This window comes from Somniosus microcephalus, unplaced genomic scaffold, assembly GCF_052327205.1.
Source record: "Somniosus microcephalus isolate GS21.2 unplaced genomic scaffold, FLI_Smic_1.0 unresolved_chr2, whole genome shotgun sequence".
Classification (NCBI taxonomy): Eukaryota; Metazoa; Chordata; class Chondrichthyes; order Squaliformes; family Somniosidae; genus Somniosus; species Somniosus microcephalus.
The window spans coordinates 88802503-88829705 of record NW_028225180.1 but is presented as its reverse complement, the minus strand read 5'-3'; the positions used below and the strand labels follow the sequence as shown (position 1 = coordinate 88829705).

Sequence of the window (27203 nt, the reverse complement as noted above, 5' to 3'; positions counted from 1 at the left end):
ACAACCCTCCCTATCTCTGTAACCTCCTCCAGCCCCTACAACCCTCCCTATCTCTGTAACCTCCTCCAGCCCCTACAACCCTCCCTATCTCTGTAACCTCCTCCAGCCCTACAACCCTCCCTATCTCTGTAACCTCCTCCAGACCCTAAAACCCTCCCTATCTCAGTAAACTCCTCCAGCCCCTACAGCCCTCCCTATCTCTGTAACCTCCTCCAGCCCCTACAACCCTCCCTATCCCTGTAAAGTCCTCCAGCCCTACAACCCTCCCTATCTCTGTCACCTCCTCCAGCCCTACAACCCTCCCTATCCCTGTAACCTCCTCCAGCCCCACAAACCTCCCTATCTCTGTAACCTCCTCCAGCCCTACAACCCTCCCTATCTCTGTAACCTCCTCCAGCCCTACAACCCTCCCTATCTCTGTAACCTCCTCCAGCCCCTACAGCCCTCCCTATCTCTGTAATCTCCTCCAGCCCCTACAGCCCTCCCCATCTCTGTAACCTCCTCCAGCCCCTACAACCCTCCCTATCTCTGTAACCTCCTCCAAACCTACAGCCCTCCCTATCTCTGTAACCTTCTCCAACCCTACCTATCTCTGTAACCTCCTCCAGCCCCTACAACCCTCCCTATCTCTGTAACCTCCTCCAGCCCCTACAACCCTCCCTATCTCTGTAACCTCCTCCAGCCCCTACAACCCTCCCTATCTCTGTAAGCTCCTCCAGCCCTACAACCCTCCCTATCTGTGTCACCTCCTCCAGCCCCTACAACCCTCCCTATCTCTGTAACCTCCTCCAGCCCTACAACCCTCCCTATCTCTGTCACCTCCTCCAGCTCCTGCAAACCTCCCCATCTCTGTAACCTCCACCACCCCGTGCTGTCCCTGCCCTGGGAGTGTTTGATGGGACAGTGTAGAGGGAGCTTTACTCTGTATCTAACCCGTGCTGTCCCTGCCCTGGGAGTGTTTGATGGGACAGTGTAGAGGGAGCTTTACTCTGTATCTAACCCGTGCTGTACCTGCCCTGGGAGTGTTTGATGGGACAGTGTAGAGGGAGCTTTACTCTGTATCTAAACCGTGCTGTACCTGCCCTGGGAGTGTTTGATGGGACAGTGTAGAGGGAGCTTTACTCTGTATCTAACCCGTGCTGTACCTGCCCTGGGAGTGTTTGATGGGGACAGTGTAAAGGGAGCTTTACTCTGTATCTAACCTGTGCTGTACCTGCCCTGGGAGTTTTTGATGGGACAGTGTGGAGGGAGTTTTACTCTGTATCTAACCCGTGCTGTACCTGCCCTGGGAGTGTTTGATGGGGCAGTGTAGAGGGAGCTTTACTCTGTATCTAACCCGTGCTGTAGCTGCCCTGGGAGTGTTTGATGGGACAGTGTAGAGGGAGCTTTACTCTGTATCCAACCCGTGCTGTCCCTGCCCTGGGAGTGTTTGATGGGGCAATGTAGAGGGGGCTTTACTCTGTATCTAACCCGTGCTGTACCTGCCCTGGGAGTGTCTGATGGGGACAGTGTAGAGGGAGCTTTACTCTGTATCTAACCCGTGCTGTAGCTGCCCTGGGAGTGTTTGATGGGACAGTGTAGAGGGAGCTTTACTCTGTATCCAACCCGTGCTGTCCCTGCCCTGGGAGTGTTTGATGGGGCAATGTAGAGGGGGCTTTACTCTGTATCTAACCCGTGCTGTACCTGCCCTGGGAGTGTTTGATGGGACAGTGTAGAGGGAGCTTTACTCTGTATCTAACCTGTGCTGTACCTGCCCTGGGAGTGTTTGATGGGGACAGTGTAAAGGGAGCTTTACTCTGTATCTAACCCGTGCTGTACCTGCCCTGGGAGTGTTTGATGGGACAGTGTAGAGGGAGCTTTACTCTGTATCTAACCCGTGCTGTACCTGCCCTGGGAGTGTTTGATGGGACAGTGTAGAGGGAGCTTTACTCTGTATCTAACCCGTGCTGTATTTGGAGTGGTTTAACCTGACACTGTGTACCTGAATGCGAAGCCATCTGACAAACTTGGCAGGAAGATGTCCTGTGAAGAGATTTGTCTGAAGGTACGGAAGGAGAGATTATACAAGTGACCCAGTTTTATGAGCGAGATGGTTTGTCATTAACACATGAGAGAAGTTTATTTTTTTGACGTCAATCCTCCTTTGATTGGAATGCTGAGTGCTTCTGTCTCGCTCCCTCACGCTGTGATCAGTCACTGTTTCACTTCTGTGTTATGGATATTCTGCCTCTATTTATAACGGCAGCAGCTCCAGCTCGAAATCAGAGGCAGACTTGCCCCATTTGCTGGCAGGTTTGTTGCAGGCTCGAGCCGGCTAGAGGGGCTGAGCGGCTTCCTCCTGCTCCAAGAGAGAGGTGAACTAAAATGGTCACATCGACATGGATCTGAGAGAACTGCGGAGGCTGAGGGGGTAAATACGCTGGCCTGGTGGATCTGAGCCCCCCCACAGCAAGTGATGGACTTCGCTGGGAGAGTTAGGGGACTGAATGGGAAGGGGATTGGGTCCATTGGGATTGTGTACAGTGGGAGTGAATGGGAAGGGGTTTAGTCCATTGGGATTGTGTACAGTGGGAGTGAATGGGAAGGGGTTTGGTCCATTGGGATTGTGTACAGTGGGAGTGAACGGGAAGGGGTTTGGTCCATTGGGATTGTGTACAGTGGGAGTGAATGGGAAGGGGTTGGGTCCATTGGGATTGTGTACAGTGGGAGTGAATGGGAAGGGGTTTGGTCCATTGGGATTGTGTACAGTGGGAGTGAATGGGAAGGGGTTTGGGTCCATTGGGATTGTGTACAGTGGGAGTGAATGGGAAGGGGTTTGGTCCATTGGGATTGTGTACAGTGGGAGTGAATGGGAAGGGGTTTGGTCCATTGGGATTGTGTACAGTGGGAGTGAATGGGAAGGGGTTTGGTCCATTGGGATTGTGTACAGTGGGAGTGAATGGGAAGGGGTTTGGTCCATTGGGATTGTGTACAGTGGGAGTGAATGGGAAGGGGTTTGGTCCATTGGGATTGTGTACAGTGGGAGTGAATGGGAAGGGGTTTGGGTCCATTGGGATTGTGTACAGTGGGAGTGAATGGGAATGGTTTGGGTCCATTGGGATTGTGTACAATGGGAGTGAAGGGGTTTGGTCCATTGGGATTGTGTACAGTGGGAGTGAATGGGAAGGGGTTTGGTCCATTGGGATTGTGTACAGTGGGAGTGAATGGGAAGGGGTTTGGGTCCATTGGGATTGTGTACAGTGGGAGTGAATGGGAAGGGGTTTGGGTCCATTGGGATTGTGTACAGTGGGAGTGAATGGGAAGGGGTTTGGGTCCATTGGGATTGTGTACAGTGGGAGTGAATGGGAAGGGGTTTGGGTCCATTGGGATTGTGTACAGTGGGAGTGAATGGGAAGGGATTTGGGTCCATTGGGATTGTGTACAGTGGGAGTGAATGGGAAGAGGTTTGGGTCCATTGGGATTGTGTACAGTGGGAGTGAATGGGAAGGGGTTTGGGTCCATTGGGATTGTGTACAATGGGAGTGAATGGGAAGGGGTTTGGGTCCATTGGGATTGTGTACAATGGGAGTGAATGGGAAGGGGTTTGGTCCATTGGGATTGTGTACAGTGGGAGTGAATGGGAAGGGGTTTGGTCCATTGGGATTGTGTACAGTGGGAGTGAATGGGAAGGGGTTTTGGTCCATTGGGATTGTGTACAATGGGAGTGAATGGGAAGGGGTTTGGTCCATTGGGATTGTGTACAGTGGGAGTGAATGGGAAGGGGTTTGGTCCATTGGGATTGTGTACAATGGGAGTGAATGGGAAGGGGTTTGGTCCATTGGGATTGTGTACAGTGGGAGTGAATGGGAAGGGGTTTGGGTCCATTGGGATTGTGCACAGTGGGAGTGAATGGGGAAGGGGTTTGGTCCACTGGGATTGTGTACAGTGGGAGTGAATGGGAAGGGGTTTGGTCCATTGGGATTGTGTACAATGGGAGTGAATGGGAAGGGGTTTGGTCCATTGGGATTGTGTGCAATGGGAGTGAATGGGAAGGGGTTTGGTCCATTGGGATTGTGTACAGTGGGAGTGAATGGGAAGGGGTTTGGGTCCATTGGGATTGTGTACAGTGGGAGTGAAGGGGTTTGGTCCATTGGGATTGTGTACAGTGGGAGTGAATGGGAAGGGGTTTGGGTCCATTGGGATTGTGCACAGTGGGAGTGAATGGGAAGGGGTTTGGTCCATTGGGATTGTGTACAGTGGGAGTGAATGGGAAGGGGTTTGGGTCCATTGGGATTGTGTACAATGGGAGTGAATGGGAAGGGGTTTGGGTCCATTGGGATTGTGTACAGTGGGAGTGAATGGGAAGGGGTTTGGTCCATTGGGATTGTGTACAGTGGGAGTGAATGGGAAGGGGTTTGGGTCCATTGGGATTGTGTACAGTGGGAGTGAATGGGAAGGGGTTTGGTCCATTGGGATTGTGTACAGTGGGAGTGAATGGGAAGGGGTTTGGTCCATTGGGATTGTGTACAGTGGGAGTGAATGGGAAGGGGTTTGATCCATTGGGATTGTGTACAGTGGGAGTGAATGGGAAGGGGTTTGGGTCCATTGGGATTGTGTACAGTGGGAGTGAATGGGAAGGGGTTTGGGTCCATTGGGATTGTGTACAGTGGGAGTGAATGGGAAGGGGTTTGGGTCCATTGGGATTGTGTACAGTGGGAGTGAATGGGAAGGGGTTGGGTCCATTGGGATTGTGTACAGTGGGAGTGAATGGGAAGGGGTTTGGTCCATTGGGATTGTGTACAGTGGGAGTGAATGGGAAGGGGTTTGGGTCCATTGGGATTGTGTACAATGGGAGTGAATGGGAAGGGGTTTGGGTCCATTGGGATTGTGTACAGTGGGAGTGAATGGGAAGGGGTTTGGTCCATTGGGATTGTGTACAGTGGGAGTGAATGGGAAGGGGTTTGGGTCCATTGGGATTGTGTACAGTGGGAGTGAATGGGAAGGGGTTTGGTCCATTGGGATTGTGTACAGTGGGAGTGAATGGGAAGGGGTTTGATCCATTGGGATTGTGTACAGTGGGAGTGAATGGGAAGGGGTTTGGGTCCATTGGGATTGTGTACAGTGGGAGTGAATGGGAAGGGGTTTGGGTCCATTGGGATTGTGTACAGTGGGAGTGAATGGGAAGGGATTTGGGTCCATTGGGATTGTGTACAGTGGGAGTGAATGGGAAGGGGTTTGGTCCATTGGGATTGTGTACAGTGGGAGTGAATGGGAAGGGGTTTGGGTCCATTGGGATTGTGTACAGTGGGAGTGAATGGGAAGGGGTTTGGGTCCATTGGGATTGTGTACAGTGGGAGTGAATGGGAAGGGATTTGGGTCCATTGGGATTGTGTACAGTGGGAGTGAATGGGAAGGGGTTTGGTCCATTGGGATTGTGTACAGTGGGAGTGAATGGGAAGGGGTTTGGTCCATTGGGATTGTGTACAGTGGGAGTGAATGGGAAGGGGTTTTGGTCCATTGGGATTGTGTACAATGGGAGTGAATGGGAAGGGGTTTGGTCCATTGGGATTGTGTACAATGGGAGTGAATGGGAAGGGGTTTGGGTCCATTGGGATTGTGTACAATGGGAGTGAATGGGAAGGGGTTTGGTCCATTGGGATTGTGTACAATGGGAGTGAATGGGAAGGGGTTTGGTCCATTGGGATTGTGTACAGTGGGAGTGAATGGGAAGGGGTTTGGGTCCATTGGGATTGTGTACAATGGGAGTGAATGGGAAGGGGTTTGGTCCATTGGGATTGTGTACAGTGGGAGTGAATGGGAAGGGGTTTGGTCCATTGGGATTGTGTACAGTGGGAAGGGGTTTGTTTGTGATGTGGTGCCGCTGATGCCCTTCCTGATCGGTTCCCTGTTCTTCTCGATAGGATGCAGGAGGATCCCGTTTACGATGCCCCCGAGACCTCCTCCGCCCACCCGCCCGCACACAAGTCTTCCCTCTCCAAGGTCAGCGTGCTGGACCGGCTGATCTTCACCCACTCGGTCTGGCTGCAGCTCACCATGAACTCGGCGACGTCCCTGCACATCCTCCAGCGGGAGAGCCCCGGGGTGAGTAATCCAGATCTCCCTCCCGGACTCTAGCCCCTCCGGAGAACGGCAGCTCTCGCCTGGGGTGGGGTGGGGTGGGGGACTGGGGGGTGTTTCTAGGTTTCACAGGCTGACACCGCTCGGGCTATTCGACTGCATGCGCCTTCGCAGCCCAGTCCCATCCTGCCCTCTTCCCGGCGGGGCGGCGCTGCCTGCTGATCCGGAGCGGGGACCCGGGGCACTGAGGCTCATCGGAACCCCGGTTGGGATTGGCCGAGTCCGCACAGGGCCGGAAATGGAGCCCGAGCTTTTCCTGGTCTGGGTGGCCTGCTTACGCTCGGCCTTTATCGACTGAAGCATAAAGGAGGGGGATCATCACAGAGACGCAAAACACTAGTGGGATTAGCAGGTGGGCTCTGTACTTTGAGTTACTTTCAGCAAAAGCCTTTGAATCCTGGAGTTTATGCTGTGAATGTGAGTGTGTGTGTTTGTAGAGCAGAACTGGATTAGTGGTCCTGCACTGACACTCAGTGGACAGACTGAGTACAGCAGCCCCTAATCTCTCTCTCTCCAGTCACAGAATCACACAGAAACCCCACAGTGCAGATAGAGGCCATTTCGGCCCATCGAGCCTGCACCGACACATATCCCACCCTATTCCCGTAACCCTACATATTTTAATCCCCCTAACACTAATGGTTAATTTATCATGGCCAATCAACCTAACCCGCACATCTTTGGACTGTGGGAGGAAACCGGAGCACCCGGAGGAAACCCACGCAAACACGGGGAGAATGTGCAAACTCCACACAGACAGTCACCCGAGGCCGGATTCGAACCCGGGTCCCTGGCGCTGTGAGGCAACAGTGCTAACCACTATGCCACCGTGCTGCCCTAGTCAGCCCCTGTTACTGTGATTAAAAAGAATATGAATTCTCCGATCATTTAAAATTTAGCGAATGATATAACACAGCAAAGTGGGCCAGTTAGCGCTAAAAAAGTTTAAAATGATCAGATAATTCAGAGGGTGGTGAATCTTTGGAATTCTCTGCCCCAGAGGGCTGTGAATGTTCAGTCATTGAGTATATTCAAGGCTGAGATCGATAGATTTTTGGGCTCGCGGGGAATCGAGGGATATGAGGATAGCGCAGGAAAGTGGAGGTGAGGTAGAGGATCAGCCATGATCTCATTGAATGGCGGAGCAGGCTCGAGGGGCCGAATGGCCGACTCCTGCTCCTAATTTTTCCGTTCTTATGAATTCGAGAGAGACTTTCATGACTTCAGGATGTCCCAGAGCGCTTTAAGTGGCTGAATTCAGTCGATGATTTCAACAACTACTTGTGTTTATGTCGCGCCTTCAACGTAGTGATATGTCGCAAGGCGCTGCATCTATCTATCATCTATTAAAGGTCTTCCATAACGCATTAAATGCCTGATGTGGATTGCACACTTGCTGCTGGGGGCACGCGTCCCTTTCTGTCGCATTTCGCCAGCGCAGGTCTCCGCTGTCACATTGCTGTGTATCCCCCCGCCTCATTAACCCACGGGAGGTCGACAAGAGTTACACTAAAAGTCTCTCACGGGGCAGTGCTTGCTGCAAGTGTCACGCACTTCCTGTCACAGTTTAGCTGTCACACCTGCCGTATGATTTTACAAATTCAGTCACCAGCTCAGTAACTCCAAGTGTGGGATATGGAGACCAGAACTGTGCACAGTAACTCCACGTGTGGTATATGGAGACCAGAACTGTGCACAGTAACTCCAAGTGTGGTATATGGAGACCAGAACTGTGCACAGTAACTCCAAGTGTGCTATACAAGGCTGAATGGCCTCCTCCTGTTCCTGTATAACAGGCTGGAGGGGGCTGAATGGCCTCCTCCTGTTCCTGTATAACAGGCTCGAGGGGCTGAATGGCCTCCTCCTGTTCCTGTGTAACAGGCTCCAGGGGGCTGAATGGCCTCCTCCTGTTCCTGTGTAACAGGCTCGAGGGGCTGAATGGGCCTCCTCCTGTTCCTGTGTAAATGGCTCGAGGGGCTGAATGGCCTCCTCCTGTTCCTGTGTAACAGGCTCGAGGGACTGAATGGTCTCCTCCTGTTCCTGTGTAACAGGCTCCAGGGGGCTGAATGGCCTCCTCCTGTTCCTGTGTAACAGGCTCGAGGGGCTGAATGGCCTCCTCCTGTTCCTGTGTAAATGGCTCGAGGGGGCTGAATGGCCTCCTCCTGTTCCAGTGTAACAGGCTCCAGGGGGCTGAATGGCCTCCTCCTGTTCCTGTGTAAATGGCTCGAGGGGGCTGAATGGCCTCCTCCTGTTCCAGTGTAACAGGCTCCAGGGGGCTGAATGGCCTCCTCCTGTTCCTGTGTAACAGGCTCGAGGGGGCTGAATGGCCTCCTCCTGTTCCTGTGTAACAGGCTCGAGGGGCTGAATGGCCTCCTCCTGTTCCTGTGTAACAGGCTCGAGGGGGCTGAATGGCCTCCTCCTGTTCCTGTGTAACAGGCTCGAGGGGGCTGAATGGCCTCCTCCTGTTCCTGTGTAACAGGCTCGAGGGGGCTGAATGGCCTCCTCCTGTTCCTGTGTAACAGGCTCGAGGGGCTGAATGGCCTCCTCCTGTTCCTGTGTGCCGATGAACCACAGTGCTTGATTTGATTGTTTTTTAATGGCCTCTTTAACCTGCGGTGCTCCTTCTATTGCTTAGTGAATCTGATCCCCCAGATCCCTTTGCTCCTCTGCCCCTCGAAGAAGTAAGGATGAATCCACTGGCCCTTCTTTAAGGAATCCCATGCTGTATTTATTTTGGCCACAGCTGTTCAGCCCCTCTAATGACCGGTGTGCTTCCCCCCATGACAGATCTTCCTGGTGCGAAAGTCGGGGACATCCCAGCGGAAGGTGCTGTCGGTCAGGGTGTTGGACGACAGCGACCCCTCCTTTGTGCAGGACTTCATCATCAACGAGGATAGCGGCAACACCAGTGAGTGGGCGCGCCCGTCGGCCGGCCGCTCCAGACGGGTCTGGACTGTGCCCGTGATCCCCTGTGCTGCCCCCAGTACCCCTGGGCGCTGACCCCACCGGATGCTGAACAGCCCCACCATGAAAATTTTACAGAGAGTGGGTGCAGTCATTGGGGGAAGGGCTGGGCTGTGATGCCCTACATGGTCGAACATCCAGTCGCCAATCACTGTCTGGGCTCGCACCTTAAACATTCACTCCCTCCACCACTGGCGCACCGTGGCTGCAGTGTGGACCACCTACAAGATGCACTGCAGCAACTCGCCAAGGCTTCTTCGGCAGCACCTCCCAAACCCGCGACCTCTTCCACCTAGAAGGACAAGGGCAGCAGGCGCATGGGAACACCACACCTCCAAGTTCCCCTCCAAGTCACACACCATCCTGACTTAGAAATATATCGGCCGTTCCTTCATCGTCGCTGGGTCAAAATCCTGGAACTCCCTCCCTAACAGCACTGTGGGAGCACCTTCACCACACGGACTGCAGCGGTTCAAGAAGGCGGCTCACCACCACCTTCTCGAGGGTGATTAGGGAATGGGCAATAAATGCTGGGCCTTGCCAGCGACTCCCACATCCCAGGATCGAATATTTAAAAAAAAATGACCATTGAGCGAGTGGATGCAGTGTCACTGTGTCGCGGGGCGCTGGCGTGTCGCGGGGGGCTGGCGTGTCGCGGGGCGCTGGCGTGTCGTGGGGCTGTTATGCCTGTTTACGAGTGGCATGTGTATTGATAGCCCTTCCCTTCACTCGCAGCTTTCTCCTTAGAGGGTTCGGCAGTGACGTTTGGAGACCTCTTCCATCTCATCTCCTTCTACTGTGTGAGCAGGTGAGTGTGCGATCGGCCGGGAGTTGGTGTAGGGCGAGCGTGTTAGAGCGACCCCTCTCCCCCCTTTCTCACCACCCCACTCTCCTCAACCCAGCAGTTTTAGGCAGTGTCTCGGGAAGAGGGGATTCGGTACTGTTGGACGGGCAGTACTGAGGTAGCGCCGCACTGTCGGAGGGGCATTACTGAGGGAGCGCCGCACTGTTGGGGCATTACTGAGGGAGCGCCGCACTGTCGGAGGGACAGTACTGAGGGAGCGCCGCACTGTCGGAGGAGCAGTACTGAGGGAGCGCCGCACTGTCGGAGGGGCAGTACTGATTGAGCGCCGCCCTGTCGGAGGGACAGTACTGAGGGAGAGCCGCACTGTCAGAGGGGCGGTACTGAGGGAACGCCACACTGTCGGAGGGGCAGTACTGAGGGAGCGCCGCACTGTCAGAGGGGCAGTACTGAGGGAGCGCCGCACTGTCGGAGGGGCAGTACTGAGGGAGCGCCGCACTGTCGGAGGGTCAGTACTGAGGGAGCGCCGCACTGTCAGAGGGGCAGTACTGAGGGAGCGCCGCACTGTCGGAGGGGCGGTACTGAGGGAGCGCCGCACTGTCGGAGGGGCAGTACTGAGGGAGCGCCGCACTGTCGGAGGGGCAGTACTGAGAGAGCACCGCACTGTCGGAGGGGCAGTACTGAGGGAGCGCCGCACTGTCGGAGGGGCAGTACTGAGGGAGCGCCGCACTGTCGGAGGGGCAGTACTGAGGGAGCGCGCACTGTCGGAGGGGCAGTACTGAGAGAGCACCGCACTGTCGGAGGGGCTGTACTGAGGGAGCGCCGCACTGTCAGAGGGTCAGTACTGAGGGAGCGCTGCACTGTCGGAGGGGCAGTACTGAGGGAGCGCCGCACTGTCGGAGGGGCAGTACTGAGGGAGCGCCGCACTGTCGGAGGGGCAGTACTGAGGGAGCGCGCACTGTCGGAGGGGCAGTACTGAGAGAGCACCGCACTGTCGGAGGGGCTGTACTGAGGGAGCGCCGCACTGTCAGAGGGTCAGTACTGAGGGAGCGCTGCACTGTCGGAGGGGCAGTACTGAGGGAGCGCCGCACTGTCGGAGGGGCAGTACTGAGAGAGCACCGCACTGTCGGAGGGGCAGTACTGAGGGAGCGCCGCACTGTCGGAGGGGCAGTACTGAGGGAGCGCCGCACTGTCGGAGGGGCAGTACTGAGGGAGCGCTGCACTGTCGGAGGGGCAGTACTGAGGGAGCGCCGCACTGTCGGAGGGGCAGTACTGAGGGAGCGCTGCACTGTCGGAGGGGCAGTACTGAGGGAGCGCGCACTGTCGGAGGGGCAGTACTGAGAGAGCACCGCACTGTCGGAGGGGCTGTACTGAGGGAGCGCCGCACTGTCGGAGGGGCAGTGCTGAGGGAGCGCCGCACTGTCGGAGGGGCTGTACTGAGGGAGCGCCGCACTGTCGGAGGGGCTGTACTGAGGGAGCGCCGCACTGTCGGAGGGGCAGTGCTGAGGGAGTGCTGCACTGTCGGAGGTGCCGTCTTTCGGATGAGACGTTAAACCGAGGCCCCGTCTGCCCTCTCAGGTGGATGAAAAAGATCCCACGACCACTATTGGAAGAAGAGCAGGGGGAGTTCTCCCCGGTGTCCTGGGGCCAATATTTATCCCTCAACCAACATCACTAAAACAGATGATCTGGTCATTATCACATTGCTGTTTGTGGGAGCTTGCTGTGCGCAAATTGGCTGCTGCGTTTCCCACATTACAACAGTGAGCACACTTCAAAAAAAGTACTTCATTAGCTGTGAAGCACTTTGGGACGTCCTGAGGTGGTGAAAGGCGGGGGAGAAATGGGAGTCTGTCTTTCTACTCTGTGCGGGACTGACCCGTGGTCTGTTTATTAAAGGGATGTCTTGCCGTTCACACTGAAGCTCCCGCGAGCAATCGCGACCGCTCGATCGCATAAAAAGCTAAAGACTATCTCACACCTGGGGATCGGTGAGTACTGGCAGAGTCTCATTATCTGGGGTTCCCAACTTCCTCCAGGATTGCCCCTGGAGACTCCAGGATTGCCCCTGGAGGATGTCACCGGGAGTTGTAGATTGACCTCCGCGGCACTGAGGAACACAAAAACTCGGGGAGGAAAATACCGCAGGGGGCTGTTTCAATGCGAGTGTCAGCTTTTCAAAAAATGTCTTTGGAAGCATTTGTTCGTTCATACGAGAGAAAAATAACTCATTGGGAGATGGGTAGAACGACCAAAGTTGGGAACCGTCCAATTGGAGGGTTAATGAAGTTTGTTCGCTCTCCCATTGGCCGTGGGGAAGGCGGGGCGCTGCGACGATGGGCGTGTTGGGCGGCCAATGGCGGGAGAGCGTGGGGGGGGGCGCGGAGGCCGTGCAGTCGGAGGTCGCGCGAGGAAACCGCCAGGAATATGTCTAACCGGCATTGGCGGATCCCCACCTTCGCCTGCCCCGCGTTCCAGGAGCGGTCACTGGGCGGCAACCCCTGGGTGATGTGGGTACTGAGGCCAATTGGGCCTGTGGCTGGAGCCTGGGACTTTCCTGCTGCGTGTGTGGGCAGGAGGGCTCATGCCCCCCCACACACACACCCACCCCCGGGCTGGGCCATTGACTGATTGGATAGCCTGATGTGAATGAGTGCGAATGCGATCAGACTGACGCGCCTGATTATTATCTGAACGGCAATAGATTGGGAGAAGGGGAAGTGCAACGAGACCTGGGTGTCCTTGTGCACCAGTCGCTGAAGGTGCAGCAGGCAGCACGCAGGTGGAGCAGGCGGTTAAGAAGGCAAATGGTATGTTGGCCTTCATAGCGAGAGGATTCGAGTACAGGAGCAAGGATGTCTTGCTGCAGTTGTACAGGGCCTTGGTGAGACCACACCTTGAGTATTGTGTGCAGTTTTGGTCACCTTATCTGAGGAAGGATGTTCTTGCCATGGAGGGAGTGCAGCGAAGATTCACCAGACTGATACCTGGGATGGCAGTAATGACGTATGAGGAGAGATTGGGTCGATTGGGCTTATACTCGCTGGAGTTTAGAAGAATGAGAGGGGATCTCATTGAAACTTATAAAATTCTGACAGGACTAGACAGACTAGATGCAGGAAGGATGTTCCCGATGGCGGGGGAGTCCAGAACCAGGGGTCACAGTCTAAGGATAAGGGGTAAGCCATTTAGGACAGAGATGCGGAGGAATTTCTTCACCCAGAGAGTGGTGAACCTGTGGAATTCTCTACCACAGAAGGCAGTTGAGGCCAATTCGTTAAATGTAGTCAAGAAGGAGTTGGATATATTTCTTAAGGCTAAAGGGATCAAGGGATATGGGGAGAAGGCAGGGACAGGGTACTGAATTTGGATGATCAGCCATGATCACATTGACTGGCGAAGCAGGCTCGAGGGGCCGAATGGCCGACTCCTGCTCCTATCTTCTATGTTTCTATGTTTCTCCTCAGAATTCTGGAACTCCGCGCTCAACGTCCGGGAGCAGCCGGCGCCGGGTCAGCCGGACGAAGGCGGTGGCGAATCGCCCCAGGAATTCGCCAGCCCGTGGAAGACGGAGGCGGATCTCCCGCCAGCCTTCGACCAGCGTCGCCCTCTGAGGACGCGGCCGCCCGGCGAACTCTGCCGCCTCTCCGGGAACGGGGCGCTGTCCTTCGACAACCCCCTCTTCGCCCGGGAGGAGCACGGCAAGGGCAAGAGGTCGCAGTTCAAGCGCAGCTTCAAGGTGCGGGTGTCCACCGAGACCTCCAGCCCCCTCTCGCCGCCCACCGAGCCCCCCCCTCCCGTCCCCTGCCAGGGCGGCCCCCGGGAGCGGCCCCCCCACCAGCCCTGGCCGCTCCGGGTCCCCTCCTCCTCCGACGACGACACGTCCTACAGGCAGCCCAGGACGCCCGTGGCGCCCCCCCGGCTGAAGAAGAAGCTGAGGGCTGCGGCGGCCAGCAGCCTCGTGCTGTCCGTCGGCCCCTCCCTCTCGCCCACGGCCGAGGAGAACTACCGAGTGCCCACCCCTGTCCAACTGCCCTCCCCCGACCCCGGCCACAATCTCGGGCCGCCTCTGACCTCGCCGGCGGACATCGAGGCCGGTCAGCGGCTGAGCGACGCCAGCTCCTCCGGCAGCCTGGAGGCAGAGGGGCTGGGCCTCCTCTACGGGAGCCCCCTGCCGCCCATCAGCGAGATGGACGCCCAGTCCCTCAGCAGCCTGGAGGAGGAGGAGGCGGCGGCGGCCGACATCGATGACCCATGCCCCCCGCCCTCCAAGATCCGCAGCGCCCACTGGATGGTGCGCGCCCCCTTCCGGAAGATGAGCGAGGTCTTCAGCTCCTTCTGCAGCCCCGACAAGAAGATGGTGAAGATGATCGAGGAGCGGTCCCGCGACAAGCGCACCTACTTCGGCGGGCTGGTGCAGGACTACCTCGGCCTCCTGCGGGAGGGCAGGAGTCGCCACGGCTCCAGCTCCGAGCTCCTCCAGTCCATCCGCCAGTTCATGACGCACATGAAGATGTTCCTGGTCCACAGCTCCGAGCTCGACCCAGCCATTGACGCCTTCATCGAGGAGGGGGAGCAAGGTGAGAGGGAGACGAGGTCCCCAACCCTCGCCCTGTCCTCCAGACACCACCATTAATAGCTATTGAGGTGTAATCTGGCATCATAATTAGTTTACAGCACAGAAACAGGCCATTCAGCCCCTCTAACCCTGGACATACACGAGACTGGCCCCAGTGGTTTACAGGAGATCTCTCCACATTGACTCTACCCACCCATTGAATCTCCTCCCACAGCCCATGGACACTCTCCCCTATCACAGACTCTACCCACCCATTGAATCTCCTCCCGCAGCCCATATACACTCTCCCCTGTCACGGACTCTCCTCACCCATTTAATCTCCTCCCACAGCCCATGTACACTCTCCCCTATCACAGACTCTACCCACCCATTGAATCTCCTCCCACAGCCGATGGACACTCCCCTATCACAGACTCTACCCACCCATTGAATCTCCTCCCACAGCCCATGGACACTCTCCCCTATCACAGACTCTACCCACCCATTGAATCTCCTCCCACAGCCCATGGACACTCTCCCCTATCACAGACTCTACCCACCCATTGAATCTCCTCCCACAGCCCATGTACACTCTCCCCTATCACAGACTCTACCCACCCATTGAATCTCCTCCCACAGCCCATGGACACTCTCCCCTATCATGGACTCTACCCACCCATTGAATCTCCTCCCACAGCCCATGTACACTCTCCCCTATCACAGACTCTACCCACCCATTGAATCTCCTCCCACAGCCCATGTACACTCTCCCCTATCACAGACTCTACCCACCCATTGAATCTCCTCCCACAGCCCATGGACACTCTCCCCTGTCACGGACTCTGCCCACCCACTGAATCTCCTCCCACAGCCCATGTACACTCTCCCCTGTCACAGACTCTACCCACCCATTGAATCTCCTCCCACAGCCCATGTACACTCTCCCCTATCACAGACTCTACCCACCCATTGAATCTCCTCCCACAGCCCATGGACACTCTCCCCTGTCACGGACTCTGCCCACCCATTGACTCTCCTCCCACAGCCCATGGACACTCTCCCCTGTCATGGACTCTACCCACCCATTGAATCTCCTCCCACAGCCCATGTCCACTCTCCCCTATCACAGACTCTACCCACCCATTGAATCTCCTCCCACAGCCCATGGACACTCTCCCCTATCACGGACTCTACCCACCCATTGAATCTCCTCCCACAGCCCATGGACACTGTCCCGTATGGCGGACTTTGCCCTAACCATTGTTACCGTGTTGTCTCATCGCCTCCGCCAGCGTTGACCCTGCTAACACTGGCTCCTTGCGCCCTCTCCCCCCGCAGATCACCTGTTGGAGGTGGCCATGCACAAGAGCCTGCTGAAGCCGCTGAAACGGACCATCGAAGCCAACCTGCGGGATTTCCACACGGCTGACGGCTCGCTACAGCAGCTCCGCCAAAACGTCCAGCTGGTGAGGGAGGCCGGGCCTCAGAGCCTCGGAGTGAGAGTCAACGCCCCGGATATCGGGGCCGTGGAGAAGATCAAGCAGAAGTTTACCTTGATGCAGAAGACTTACTCCCCCATCAAGAAGGTCAACTTTCTCCTGCAAGCCTGTAAACTCATCTACGAGAGGGTTAAAGGCCCAGAAGGTAACATCATTGGCATTTCTAACTGTGAGTCCCATCAAACACTCCCAGGGCAGGGACAGCACAGGTTCGATACAGAGTAAAGCTCCCTCTACACTGTCCCATCAAACACTCCCAGGGCAGGTACAGCACGGGTTAGATACAGAGTAAAGCTCCCTCTACACTGTCCCATCAAACACTCCCAGGGCAGGCACAGCACAGGTTAGATACAGAGTAAAGCTCCCTCTACACTGTCCCATCAAACACTCCCAGAGCAGGTACAGCACGGGTTAGATACAGAGTAAAGCTCCCTCTACACTGTCCCATCAAACACTCCCAGGGCAGGTACAGCACGGGTTAGATACAGAGTAAAGCTCCCTCTACACTGTCCCATCAAACACTCCCAGGGCAGGCACAGCACAGGTTAGATACAGAGTAAAGCTCCCTCTACACTGTCCCATCAAACACTCCCAGGGCAGGTACAGCACGGGTTAGATACAGAGTAAAGCTCCCTCTACACTGTCCCATCAAACACTCCCAGGGCAGGTACAGCACGGGGTTAGATACAGAGTAAAGCTCCCTCTACACTGTCCCATCAAACACTCCCAGGGCAGGTACAGTACGGGTTAGATACAGAGTAAAGCTCCCTCTACACTGTCCCCATCAAACACTCCCAGGGCAGGTACAGCACGGGTTAGGTACGGAGTAAAGCTCCCTCTACACCTTCCCATCAAACACTCCCAGGGCAGGTACAGCACAGGTTAGACACAGAGTAAAGCTCCCTCTACACTGTCCCATCAAACACTCCCAGGGCAGGTACAGCACGGGTTAGATACAGAGTAAAGCTCCCTCTACACTGTCCCATTAAACACTCCCACGGCAGGTACAACACGGGTTAGATAGAGAGTAAAGCTCCCTCTACACTGTCCCATCAAACACTCCCAGGGCAGGTACAGCACGGGTTAGATACAGAGTAAAGCTCCCTCTACACTGTCCCATCAAACACTCCCAGGGCAGGTACAGCACGGGTTAGATACAGAGTAAAGCTCCCTCTACACTGTCCCATCAAACACTCCCAGGGCAGGTACAGCACAGGTTAGATACAGAGTAAAGCTCCCTCTACACTGTGCCATTTCTGGTGCTCGCCCTGCTGACTCGCGATGGTCCTGGTACCGGGCCAGAAGATCGCCCTGCTCACTATCCAGTGAGCCCTGCTGGGGAGAGTCTGCGCGTGTGCTTACATGCGCAACGGACTCGACAGTGATTCACCACCCCCCCCCCCCCCCCCCAAATCGAATGGCCCCTCCGGCGCTCGCTGCCCGGGCCTCTTGTCTGAGGGCACAGTACAGGGCCTCCAGTGAATCCCCCACCCTCCCTGCTCTTCCAAGCACCCTGGGGAAGAACCAGTACCTGTCGGGGCAGGAGGGAGGGAATAGCTGTGGGCACCCGTTAGCGCCATACCTCCCTCGGTCCTGCTCTCTTGGTTAGCCCCCCCTCTCCTCTCCCCCCTGCCCGTGCTCCGTACATTCTCCCGAGGAGGTGGGAGGGCGCAGTGAGTGCGAGTCTCCGCGCGGTCCGCGGTGGCGTGTTGTGACACCTGTTTTCCTTTGACTCCCGGCTCTAGGGGAACCCTACGGCGCTGATGAATTCCTGCCTACGATGTCGTACATTGTCGCGCAGTGCGACCTGCCCGAGCTCACCCTGGAGGTGGAGTACATGATGGAGCTGCTGGACCAGTCGGAGCTGATGGGAGAAGGTAGGGAGGAGTTCCTCCAGCGGCCGCGGACTGCCCTATCTGAGCTTTCCGCTAGCCAAAGGTATTGAAGGTCACAGAGCCGAGGTGTTTCTATAGGATACTGGATTTGGATGATCAGCCATGATCTCATTGAATGGCGGAGCAGGCTCGAGGGGCCGAATGGCCGACTCCTGCTCCTATCTTCTATGTTTCTATGTCTATGTGAGTGAATGGAATTAAGACACAGATCATCCATCGACTGGAGAGTCTAGAACCAGGGGTCACAGTCTCAGGATAAGGGGTCGGCCATTTAGGACTGAGATGAGGAGGAATTTCTTCACTCAGAGGGCGGTGAATCTTTGGAATTCTCTGCCCCAGAGGGCTGTGGAGGCTCAGTCGTTGAGTATATTCAAGGCTGAGATCGATAGATTTTTGGACTCTCGGGGAATCGAGGGATCTGGGGATCGGGCGGGAAAGTGTAGTTGAGGTCGAAGATCAGCCATGATCTCATTGAATGGCGGAGCAGGCTCGAGGGGCCGAATGGCCTCCTGCTGTTCCTATATCGCCCTCTGTTTAAACTCCGAGTGAGAAGCCAGAGTTCGGATCCTAACCCCCGGCCCATAAACTCTCTGTCCAGTCACTGAACTTACTCACAAAGTACTTCATTGGCTGTAAAGTGCTTTGGGCCGTCCTGAGGTGGTGAAAGGCGTGGGAGAAATACGAGTCTGGCTTTATTTTTATATGTAAGATCGTCACTAATAAACCCAATCGGGAATTCAGGAGAAACTTCTTTACCCAGAGAGTGGGGAGAATGTGGAACTCGCTACCACAGGGAGTGGTTGAGGCGAATGGCAGAGATGGATTTAAGGGGAAGCTGGATAAACACATGGGGGAGACAGGAATAGAAGGATATGGTGATGGGGTGAGATGAAGAGGGTGGGAGGAGGCTCGATTTCCTGCTCAGCTTGTTGCCGGGGCCGTGCGGGCCCCAAAAACTTCGAGGGCTGATTTTGAACGCCTCTATTAAATCTCCCCTTAACCTTCTCTGCTCTAAGGAGAACAATCCCAGCTTCTCCAGTCTCTCCACATTAACTGAAGCCCCTCATCCCTGGGACCATTCTAGTAAATCTCCTCTGCACCCTCTCCAAGGCCTCGACATCCTTCGTAAAGTGCGGTGCCCAGAATTGGACGCAATGGCCCAGAAACTCGGGTCAGGGGCTTCCCGCAGGTGTAAGCCCCCGACCTGCACTTACCTTGTGCGCCGGCCGTTGGGCTGTGGGCCCCCGGGGAATTGCGATCCGGGGCCTCCTCCAGCTGCCAGCGCGCAGTGCTTGCGTATCCCAGGGGCGCAGTTAGCTCGATGCGTCCCCTGGGATCACGTGGGCCATGGGCAGCCAATCGGAGCAGGGAATGCTTCATTTAGAAGATTGACAGGAAGAGCTGTCAAAACTTATAAATACTACGGCCCCAAAATAGCACGAAACATTCAAATAATTTTTTTTTTAAATCACATTTTTAAATAAACTATAAATTACATGAAATAACTACTTTAAACAATAATTTAAATTATAATTATAATATAATTTTATATTCTAACGGGGTTAAAAATAAACATACCTTGCATTAAAGTATTTAAAAATAATAAACCTGTGGAAAAAATGTTTTAATTTTAATTAATTCACCACTTACCTTGTAAGAAGCAGGCCTTACGCCTGCTTTTTACATTTCTAAAGCCTGCAGGCTTACGATCCCGGGAAAACCCGCAAAAAAACCGTAAGTTCGAACGCGCACGTGCAGCCTCTCCGGCGCACGCGTTCGAACTCTGAACCTCTTCTTTCAGGGGAACGGAAGCGGCGGTATCCCGGGAATGCGCAGTGCATGCAGGAAACCGGCACTTCCATTGGGCTTACGGGCGAGTACCCCGTGCGGACTCACCCGTGGAGACCCGAATTTCTGGGCCGTTATTCCAGCTGGGGCCTAACCAGTGATTTATAAAAGTTTAGCATAACTTCCTTGCTTTTGTGCTCTCTGCCTCGGTTTATGAAGCTTATTTACTCTGATTAAAATGCCCTGGGAATCTAACCCACTGCGCCTCTTTCTGCCCACAGGTGGTTATTACCTCACCAGCCTGTACGCCAGCATGTCCGAGCTCCAGAACTACCATGCCAACCAGCTTGTGGTGGGGATCAGCAGCGATATCAGAAACTCACTGAAGCAGTGGCACAAGAGGAGGAGGACGTACGAACCACAGCCCACAGTTAGCGACTTCCAGGTCAGTGTGAGAGAGACAGAGAGAGAGGGGGCCGCCCCATCTGATCATTCTCCCTCGACAGCTACTGAGCAGGAGGGGCACTGCTGAGGGAGCGCCGCACTGTCGGAGGGGCAGTACTGAGGGAGCGGCGCACTGTCGGAGGGGCAGTACTGAGGGAGTGCCGCACTGTTGGGGGGGCGGTACTGAGGGAGCGCCGCACTGTTGGGGGGGCGGTACTGAGGGAGCGCCGCACTGTCGGAGGGGCAGTACTGAGGGAGCGCCGCACTGTCGGAGGGGCAGTACTGAGGGAGCGCCGCACTGTCGGAGGGGCAGTACTGAGGGAGCGGCGCACTGTCGGAGGGGCAGTACTGAGGGAGCGCCGCACTGTCGGAGGGGCGGTACTGAGGGAGCGCTGCACTGTCGGAGGGGCAGTACTGAGGGAGAGCTGCACTGTCGGAGGGGCAGTACTGAGGGAGCGCTGCACGGTCGGAGGGGCAGTACTGAGGGAGAGCCGCACTGTCGGAGGGGCAGTACTGAGGGAGCACCGCACTGTAGGAGGGGCAGTACTGAGGGAGCACCGCACTGTAGGAGGTGCCGTCTTTCGGATGAGATGTTAAACCGAGGGCCCGTCTGCTCTCTCAGGTGGGTGTAAAAGATCCCACGGCCACTATTGGAAGAAGAGCAGGGGGAGTTCTCCCCGGTGTCCTGGGGCCAATATTTATCCCTCAACCAACATCACTAAAACAGATGATCTGGTCATTATCACGTTGCTGTTTATGGGAGCTTGCTGTGCGCAAATTAGCTGCCGCATTTCCCACATTACAACTGTGACCACACTTCAAAAAAAGTACTTCATTGGCTGTGAAGCGCTTTGGGACGTCTTTTTTCAAATTTGTTTGTTCACGGGATGTGGGCGTCGCTGGCGAGGCCCAGCATTTATTGCCCATCCCTAGTCGCCCTTTGAGAAGGTGGTGGTGAGCCGCCTTCTTGAACCGCTGCAGTCCGTGTGGTGAAGGTGCTCCCACAGTGCTGTTAGGGAGGGAGTTCCAGGATTTTGACCCAGACGATGAAGGATCAGCGATATATTTCCAAGTCAGGACGGTGTGTGACTTGGAGGGGAACTTGGAGGTGGCAGTGTTCCCGTGCGCCTGCTGCCCTTGTCCTTCTAGGTGGAAGAGGTCGCGAGTTTGGGAGGTGCTGCCGAAGAAGCCTTAGCGAGTTGCTGCAGTGCATCTTGTAGATGATCCACACTGCAGCCACGGTGCGCCGGTGGTGGAGGGAGTGAATGTTTAAGGTGGTGGATGGGGTGCATAAATACGAATTCTCTTTCTTTCTTTCTCTCCTCCCGTTGTGTTCTCAGAACTTCCTCCGGGTAGCCTACCAAGACCCCAGCAATGGCTGCACCGCCAAGACCCTGGTGGTACGACCGGCGGAGACGGCGGAGGATCTGTGCCGGCTGTGCGCCGAGAAGTTCAAGGTCCGGGAGCCCGGCGAGCACGGCCTGTTCCTGGTGGTGGATGACAGCTGCCGGCAGCTAGCCTGGGACTCGCACCCCCAGCTGATCAAGGCCGAGCTGAAGGGCCAAGACGGCTCGGGGTACTACCACTTCGTCTACAAGCCCATCGGCCAGGAGTCGCCGGGCCGGGACAACCGCAGGCTCTTTCGAGGGGACGCTGTCGACCTGGGGGAAGGCCCGATACCGTAGGGGGCTCGCCAAAGACAGTGAGGCCTACTGGTCGTCATAGCAACGAGGCCTGGGACGCCTTGAGCTCTCTTTTTCTGTTTTGCACTGCCACTTCAGCATGCTCTCTCCAGTCCAGGCGAGGAACAAACATGTCCCAGGCGAGCCCAGTCAGGGAAAGGCCCAGGTCCGGTTCGCGGCCTGCGTCGAGCGAGCTGACCTTCAGCCTGGGTAGTAGGCCGGGAAGCTGCATAGGCACCAGATGGATATGAACATAGAAACACAGAAGATAGGAGCAGGAGTAGGCCATTCGGCCCCTCGAGCCTGCTCCGCCATTCAATGCGATCATGGCTGATCATCCAAATTCAGTACCCTGTCCCTGCCTTCTCCCCATATCCCTTGATCCCTTTAGCCTTAAGAAATATATCTAACTCCTTCTTGAATATATTTAATGAATTGGCCTCAACTGCCTTCTGTGGTAGAGAATTCCACAGGTTCACCACTCTCTGGGTGAAGAAATTCCTCCTCATCTCAGTCCTAAATGGCTTACCCCTTATCCTTAGACTGTGACCCCTGGTTCTGGACTCCCCGACCATCGGGAACATCCTTCCTGCATCTAGTCTGTCCAGTCCTGTTAGAATTTTATAAGTGATAGGGTGGGAGGGGAGCTCATGACCTGTTTCTGTGCTGTAAGTTCTATGTACTGAGCACCCCCCCCCCCCCCCACAGCAGTAAAGACCCAGGCTCCATCCCCAGCCTGTGCTGAGTAAGCCAGTCCCAGTTGAGGCTATAGTTAGCCAGGGTCCCTGCTCCTGATCACTATTGAGTTGATGGTAGCTGGACGATCCCTGTGAGTGTGCGCGCGCGCACAGGCGTTGAGTGAGGAAGGGATCGGGGTCAACTGTGATGCACACTGTAGCTGAATATCCTGCCGGCGCTTACTGTTGGGCCAGGAGAGCCCAATCATCTCGCCTCCAAGGGTCACACACTGCCTCCCAGGGAGATTTGGGGACGAGGGGGGAGGTAGAGTTTAAAACCCCCGTGCTCCCCCATGGGTGATTTTGGGGGGGTTCCTGAGTTTGGGGTTCATCACCCTCCCGAAACGCCCCCTTTCCCGAACCTCCCAGCCAAGGAGATTCAAAGTCCAGTGGGAAATCGAAGGCCAGAGGATGGGATGACCGGGGCTGGATTGGCAAGACCTTGGGGGCGGGGAGGGGAGCGAGGTTCTAGCGCTTGATCCCTGGGCCAGCCCGAAGGATTGGGAGGGCATCTGGTTCTTGTGGAACCCGAGGGAGAGTCAGTGGGGGCAGGGGGTAAAATGAATCTCCCGATCAATTGTTTATTGGGCAGAGTGCCAGAGGTCGAAGGATGATGAGCTGGCTTATCTCCACCTCTCCTCTCCCCAGTTGGACTGAGAGGGGACATCTCAGTTCCTTTATTTATTTGCGTTTTGTCTTGTGTGAAGTGATGCCCAGGGAGTTTTGGTGGGTGGGGGAGGACGTCTCGCTACAGGGCACAGGTTCGATTTTCCCGCCTCCGCGCCCCCAACTCGCTCCACCGAGTTCCCTATCTTGGCCTTGCTGCCTGAGGGAAGGTGGTAACTGGAAGGTCGATGTATGGAGTGTGGTGAAGAGAAATTTGGAATGGAGGGTTGGGGGGGAGGTGAACGACTCCCGGGGTCATCAGATCCACCGGGCGCTCAACCAGGATTGGCAGTGCGGTTGCCTAAGGAGTCGCAATCCCACCTTCTCCCCATATCCCTCAATCCCGCCCACCCACCTTCTCCCCATATCCCTCAATCCCACCTTCTCCCCATATCCCTCAACCCCACCGACCAACCACCTCCCCCTATCCCCCCAACCCTTTCTCGCTCCACCAGCCCATCTAACTGTCTCCTGACCCTATTTAAACCCTGTTCCAAAGTCCATTCCTGGGAACTGATCCCATAACTCTAGTTCCCCGTTGAGTGAGACAGATTTCCCCCACCCCCTTGCTATCTGCTCCCCCTCCCCCCATCAATTCCTCACACCCTATATCGTGCTTGTGTATCGGGGATCTGAACAATGTGCCGAGGTGAACTTTACACAGTTTATTAACTTTGTGATTCCATTTTCAGTTGTACAACAGATGCATTTATGGACACACAGAATCACCTGGATATTCAGTTCTAGAATGGTCGAACTGTAATTGAATTTCTAACGTAATATATCTCTCTGTGTCATACATCTGTGTATCAGAGTGCAGGGCTGAGGCCCCATTTGAACTGTACGGTAAAAATATGTTTATAATTAATATAACGTGAGCTGGTCTCGTGTAACCTCCCGCCTGTCTCTGCCTCCTTTATGTCTTTGCTTGAAGCAAGATTTATATTCATGCTGCACTCCCCGTGCCCTTTAATATCCCGTGCACCTGAGAGGGCAGACATGGCCTCAGGTTAACGTCTCATCCGAAAGACGGCACCTCCGACAGTGCGGTCCTCCGACAGTGCGGCGCTCCCTCAGTACCGCCCCTCCGATAGTGCGGCGCTCCCTCAGTACTGCCCCTCCGACAGTGCGGCGCTCCCACAGTACTGCCCCTCCGACAGTGCGGCGCTCCCTCAGTACTGCCCCTCCGACAGTGCGGCGCTCCCTCAGTACTGCCCTTCCGACAGTGCGGCGCTCCCTCAGTACTGCCCCTCCGACAGTGCGGCGCTCCCTCAGTCCTGCCCCTCCGATAGTGCGGCACTCCCTCAGTACTGCCCCTCCGACAGTGCGGCGCTCCCTCAGTACTGCCCCTCTGACAGTGCGGCGCTCCCTCAGTACTGCCCCTCCGACAGTGCGGCACTCCCTCAGTCCTGCCCCTCCGACAGTGCGGCACTCCCTCAGTACTGCCCCTTCGACAGTGCGGCGCTTCCTGGGATTATGGGATGGATTTATGGGTGAACAGAGGGAGTGCCGCAGTGTCGGAGGGGCAGTACTGAGGGAGCGCCGCACTGTCGGAGGGGCAGTACTGAGGGAGCGCTGCACTGTCGGAGGGGCAGTACTGAGGGAGCGCCGCACTGTCGGAGGGGCAGTACTGAGGGAGCGCCGCACTGTCGGAGGGGCAGTACTGAGGGAGCGCCGCACTGTCGGAGGGGCAGTACTGAGGGAGTGCTGCACTGTCGGAGGTGCCGTCTTTCGGATGAGACGTTAAACCGAGGCCCCGTCTGCCCTCTCAGGTGGATGTAAAAGATCCCACGGCCACTATTGGAAGAAGAGCAGGGGGAGTTCTCCCCGGTGTCCTGGGGCCAATATTTATCCCTCAACCAACCTCACTAAAACAGATGATCTGGTCATTATCACATTGCTGTTTGTGGGAGCATGCTGTGCGCAAATTGGCTGCCGCGTTTCCTACATTACAACAGTGACCACACTTCAAAAAAAGTACTTCATTGGCTGTGAAGCGCTTTGGGACATCCGGTGGTTGTTAAAGGCGCCGGGGGGGGAGAAATGGGAGTCTCTCTTTCTTTCAGAGAGTGGGGAGAATGTGGAACTCGTTACCACAGGGAGTGGTTGAGGCGAATAGCAGGGATGTGTTTAAGGGGAAGCTGGATAAACACACGAGGGAGACAGGAATAGAAGGATATGGTGATAGGGTGAGATGAAGAGGGGTGGGAGGAGGCTCGAGTGCAGCAGAAACACCGGCACGGAGCAGATGGGCCCAATGGCCTGTTTCTGTGCTGTGGACTCGGGGTAACTTACCGCCCTACACATTTTCACAGCCGATAACCTAGACTGGCGCCTGCAGCCCGGTCAGATTCCGTGCCAGCGGGGGGGAGAGGTGGGGGCGCAGGGTGGGGTGAGTGCCAGAAATGAAAAGTGCCCCTTTAAGCAGATCGCCCGGCAGGAAACTGACAACGTGGTATGGAGATAAATTGGGCAACACGACAGGGAGACCCTGGACTTTAGATGGCCATGAAGGCACCTGGCCCCTTGCCAAGGTCCAGCCAGTTGGCAAAGAACCAATGGATGGCGGCCAATGGCACCAATCTAAACTTTGACCCCGGCAGAGTGCTGACGTCCATCAGCGGTTGAGCTGCTAGACGCTCCCCCGCCCCCGCACCCCTCGTCACTCCCTGGTGATAGAGAGAGACCGTTACTCTGCATCTTACTGAACAGAAAGACAGACTCCCATTTCTCCCCCACCTTTCACCACCTCAGGACGTCCCAAAGAGCTTCACACCCAATGAAGTACTTTTTCCAAGTGTGGTCACTGTTGTAATGTGGGAAACGCGGCAGCCAATTTGCGCACAGCAAGCTCCCACAAACAGCAATGTGATAATGACCGGATCATCTGTTTTAGTGATGTTGGTTGAGGGATAAATATTGGCCCCAGGACACCGGGGAGAACTCCCCCTGCTCTTCTTCCAATAGTGGCTGTGGGATCTTTTACATCCACCTGAGAGGGCAGACGGGGCCTCGGTTTAACATCTCATCCGAAAGACGGCACCTCCTACAGTGCTGCACTCCCTCAGTACTGCCCCTCCAACAGTGCGGCGCTCCCTCAGTACTGACCCTCCGACAGTGCGGCGCTCCCTCAGTACCACCCCTCCGACAGTGCGGCGCTCCCTCAGTACCGCCCCTCCGACAGTGCGGCACTCCCTCAGTACCACCCCTCCGACAGTGCGGCGCTCCCTGGGATTATGGGCTGGATTTACAGGTGAACAGAGTCTAGGAATCTGCTCAAATTTTGCATTTCGTGCAGTTTCCACTTGAAGTGACGGGCATGAAATCTATCCACCCAAACATGCGAGCCTGTAGTCTAGTTATGTGTTGCCGACGGGCATACGTCGCCTGATCTATTGAAATATCTGTTGCTGCAGTTTTTCTGAGGAGGAGGAGTTAATATTTTAAAGGGCCAGAACACCTACATAAATATATATCCCTCACCGGTCACGTGATGGTGTCGCAGTCAGTCTCCCCTTCTCTCCCCGCCCACCCCCCTCCCATAAACCGTGTGGGGTAACCAGCCCCTCCAGCCCAGCGGAGAGTTCGCAGACTTCCGCCAGAGTGCTGCAATCCCAGCTTTCTTCAAAATCATTCTTGTGGGCGTCGCTGGCGAGGCCCAGCATTTATTGCCCATCCCTAGTCGCCCCCTTGAGAAGGTGGTGGTGAGCCGCCGCTGTTAAGTATGTGTATTGTATTGAACAATTAACACAAAGACTTAAACGTATAACTCAAACAGGTCTTTACTGGTTGGAGGTAGGGACTATACGTAGGTCTTTACTTCATGCCCACAGGCGGGAACTGAGGGGGATCAGTACCCACAGTACTATTTATACCCCTATGGCCAGGAGTGGTACTGCGTATCACTACGCCCTACAAGTAGTGCAGTCCTGTCCATAGGTTCAAAGTAGCACACATATTACATACACAACATTCCTCCCTTCCTAGCTTTACAGTCATCTCCCCATTTAACATAACGTAATAACATATATACATATATAACTTCAGGTTT

The 27203-nt window shown here is 55.5% G+C and overlaps 1 protein-coding gene across 2 annotated transcripts in view; it reads left to right on the top strand.

The window, feature by feature from the left end:
• The window catches only part of LOC147092974 (ras and Rab interactor 2-like), a 46786-nt gene extending 22736 nt beyond the window's left edge, over nucleotides 1-24050 (top strand). Inside the window, exons 2-10 of one of the 2 annotated variants that reach the window (XM_085976302.1) lie at nucleotides 5901-6081; nucleotides 8905-9025; nucleotides 9817-9889; nucleotides 11783-11874; nucleotides 13351-14463; nucleotides 15780-16085; nucleotides 17686-17817; nucleotides 19905-20068; nucleotides 21408-24050. In XM_085976302.1, the coding sequence (XP_085832428.1) occupies nucleotides 5902-6081; nucleotides 8905-9025; nucleotides 9817-9889; nucleotides 11783-11874; nucleotides 13351-14463; nucleotides 15780-16085; nucleotides 17686-17817; nucleotides 19905-20068; nucleotides 21408-21752 (2526 nt within the window). In that variant the 5' untranslated portion in view covers nucleotide 5901 and the 3' untranslated portion in view covers nucleotides 21753-24050. Of the gene's footprint in view, nucleotides 1-5843; nucleotides 6082-8904; nucleotides 9026-9816; nucleotides 9890-11782; nucleotides 11875-13350; nucleotides 14464-15779; nucleotides 16086-17685; nucleotides 17818-19904; nucleotides 20069-21407 lie in introns of those variants that run through there. The other variant, XM_085976303.1, reaches the window with a different exon arrangement.
• The last annotated feature ends 3153 nt before the right edge of the window (nucleotides 24051-27203 follow it).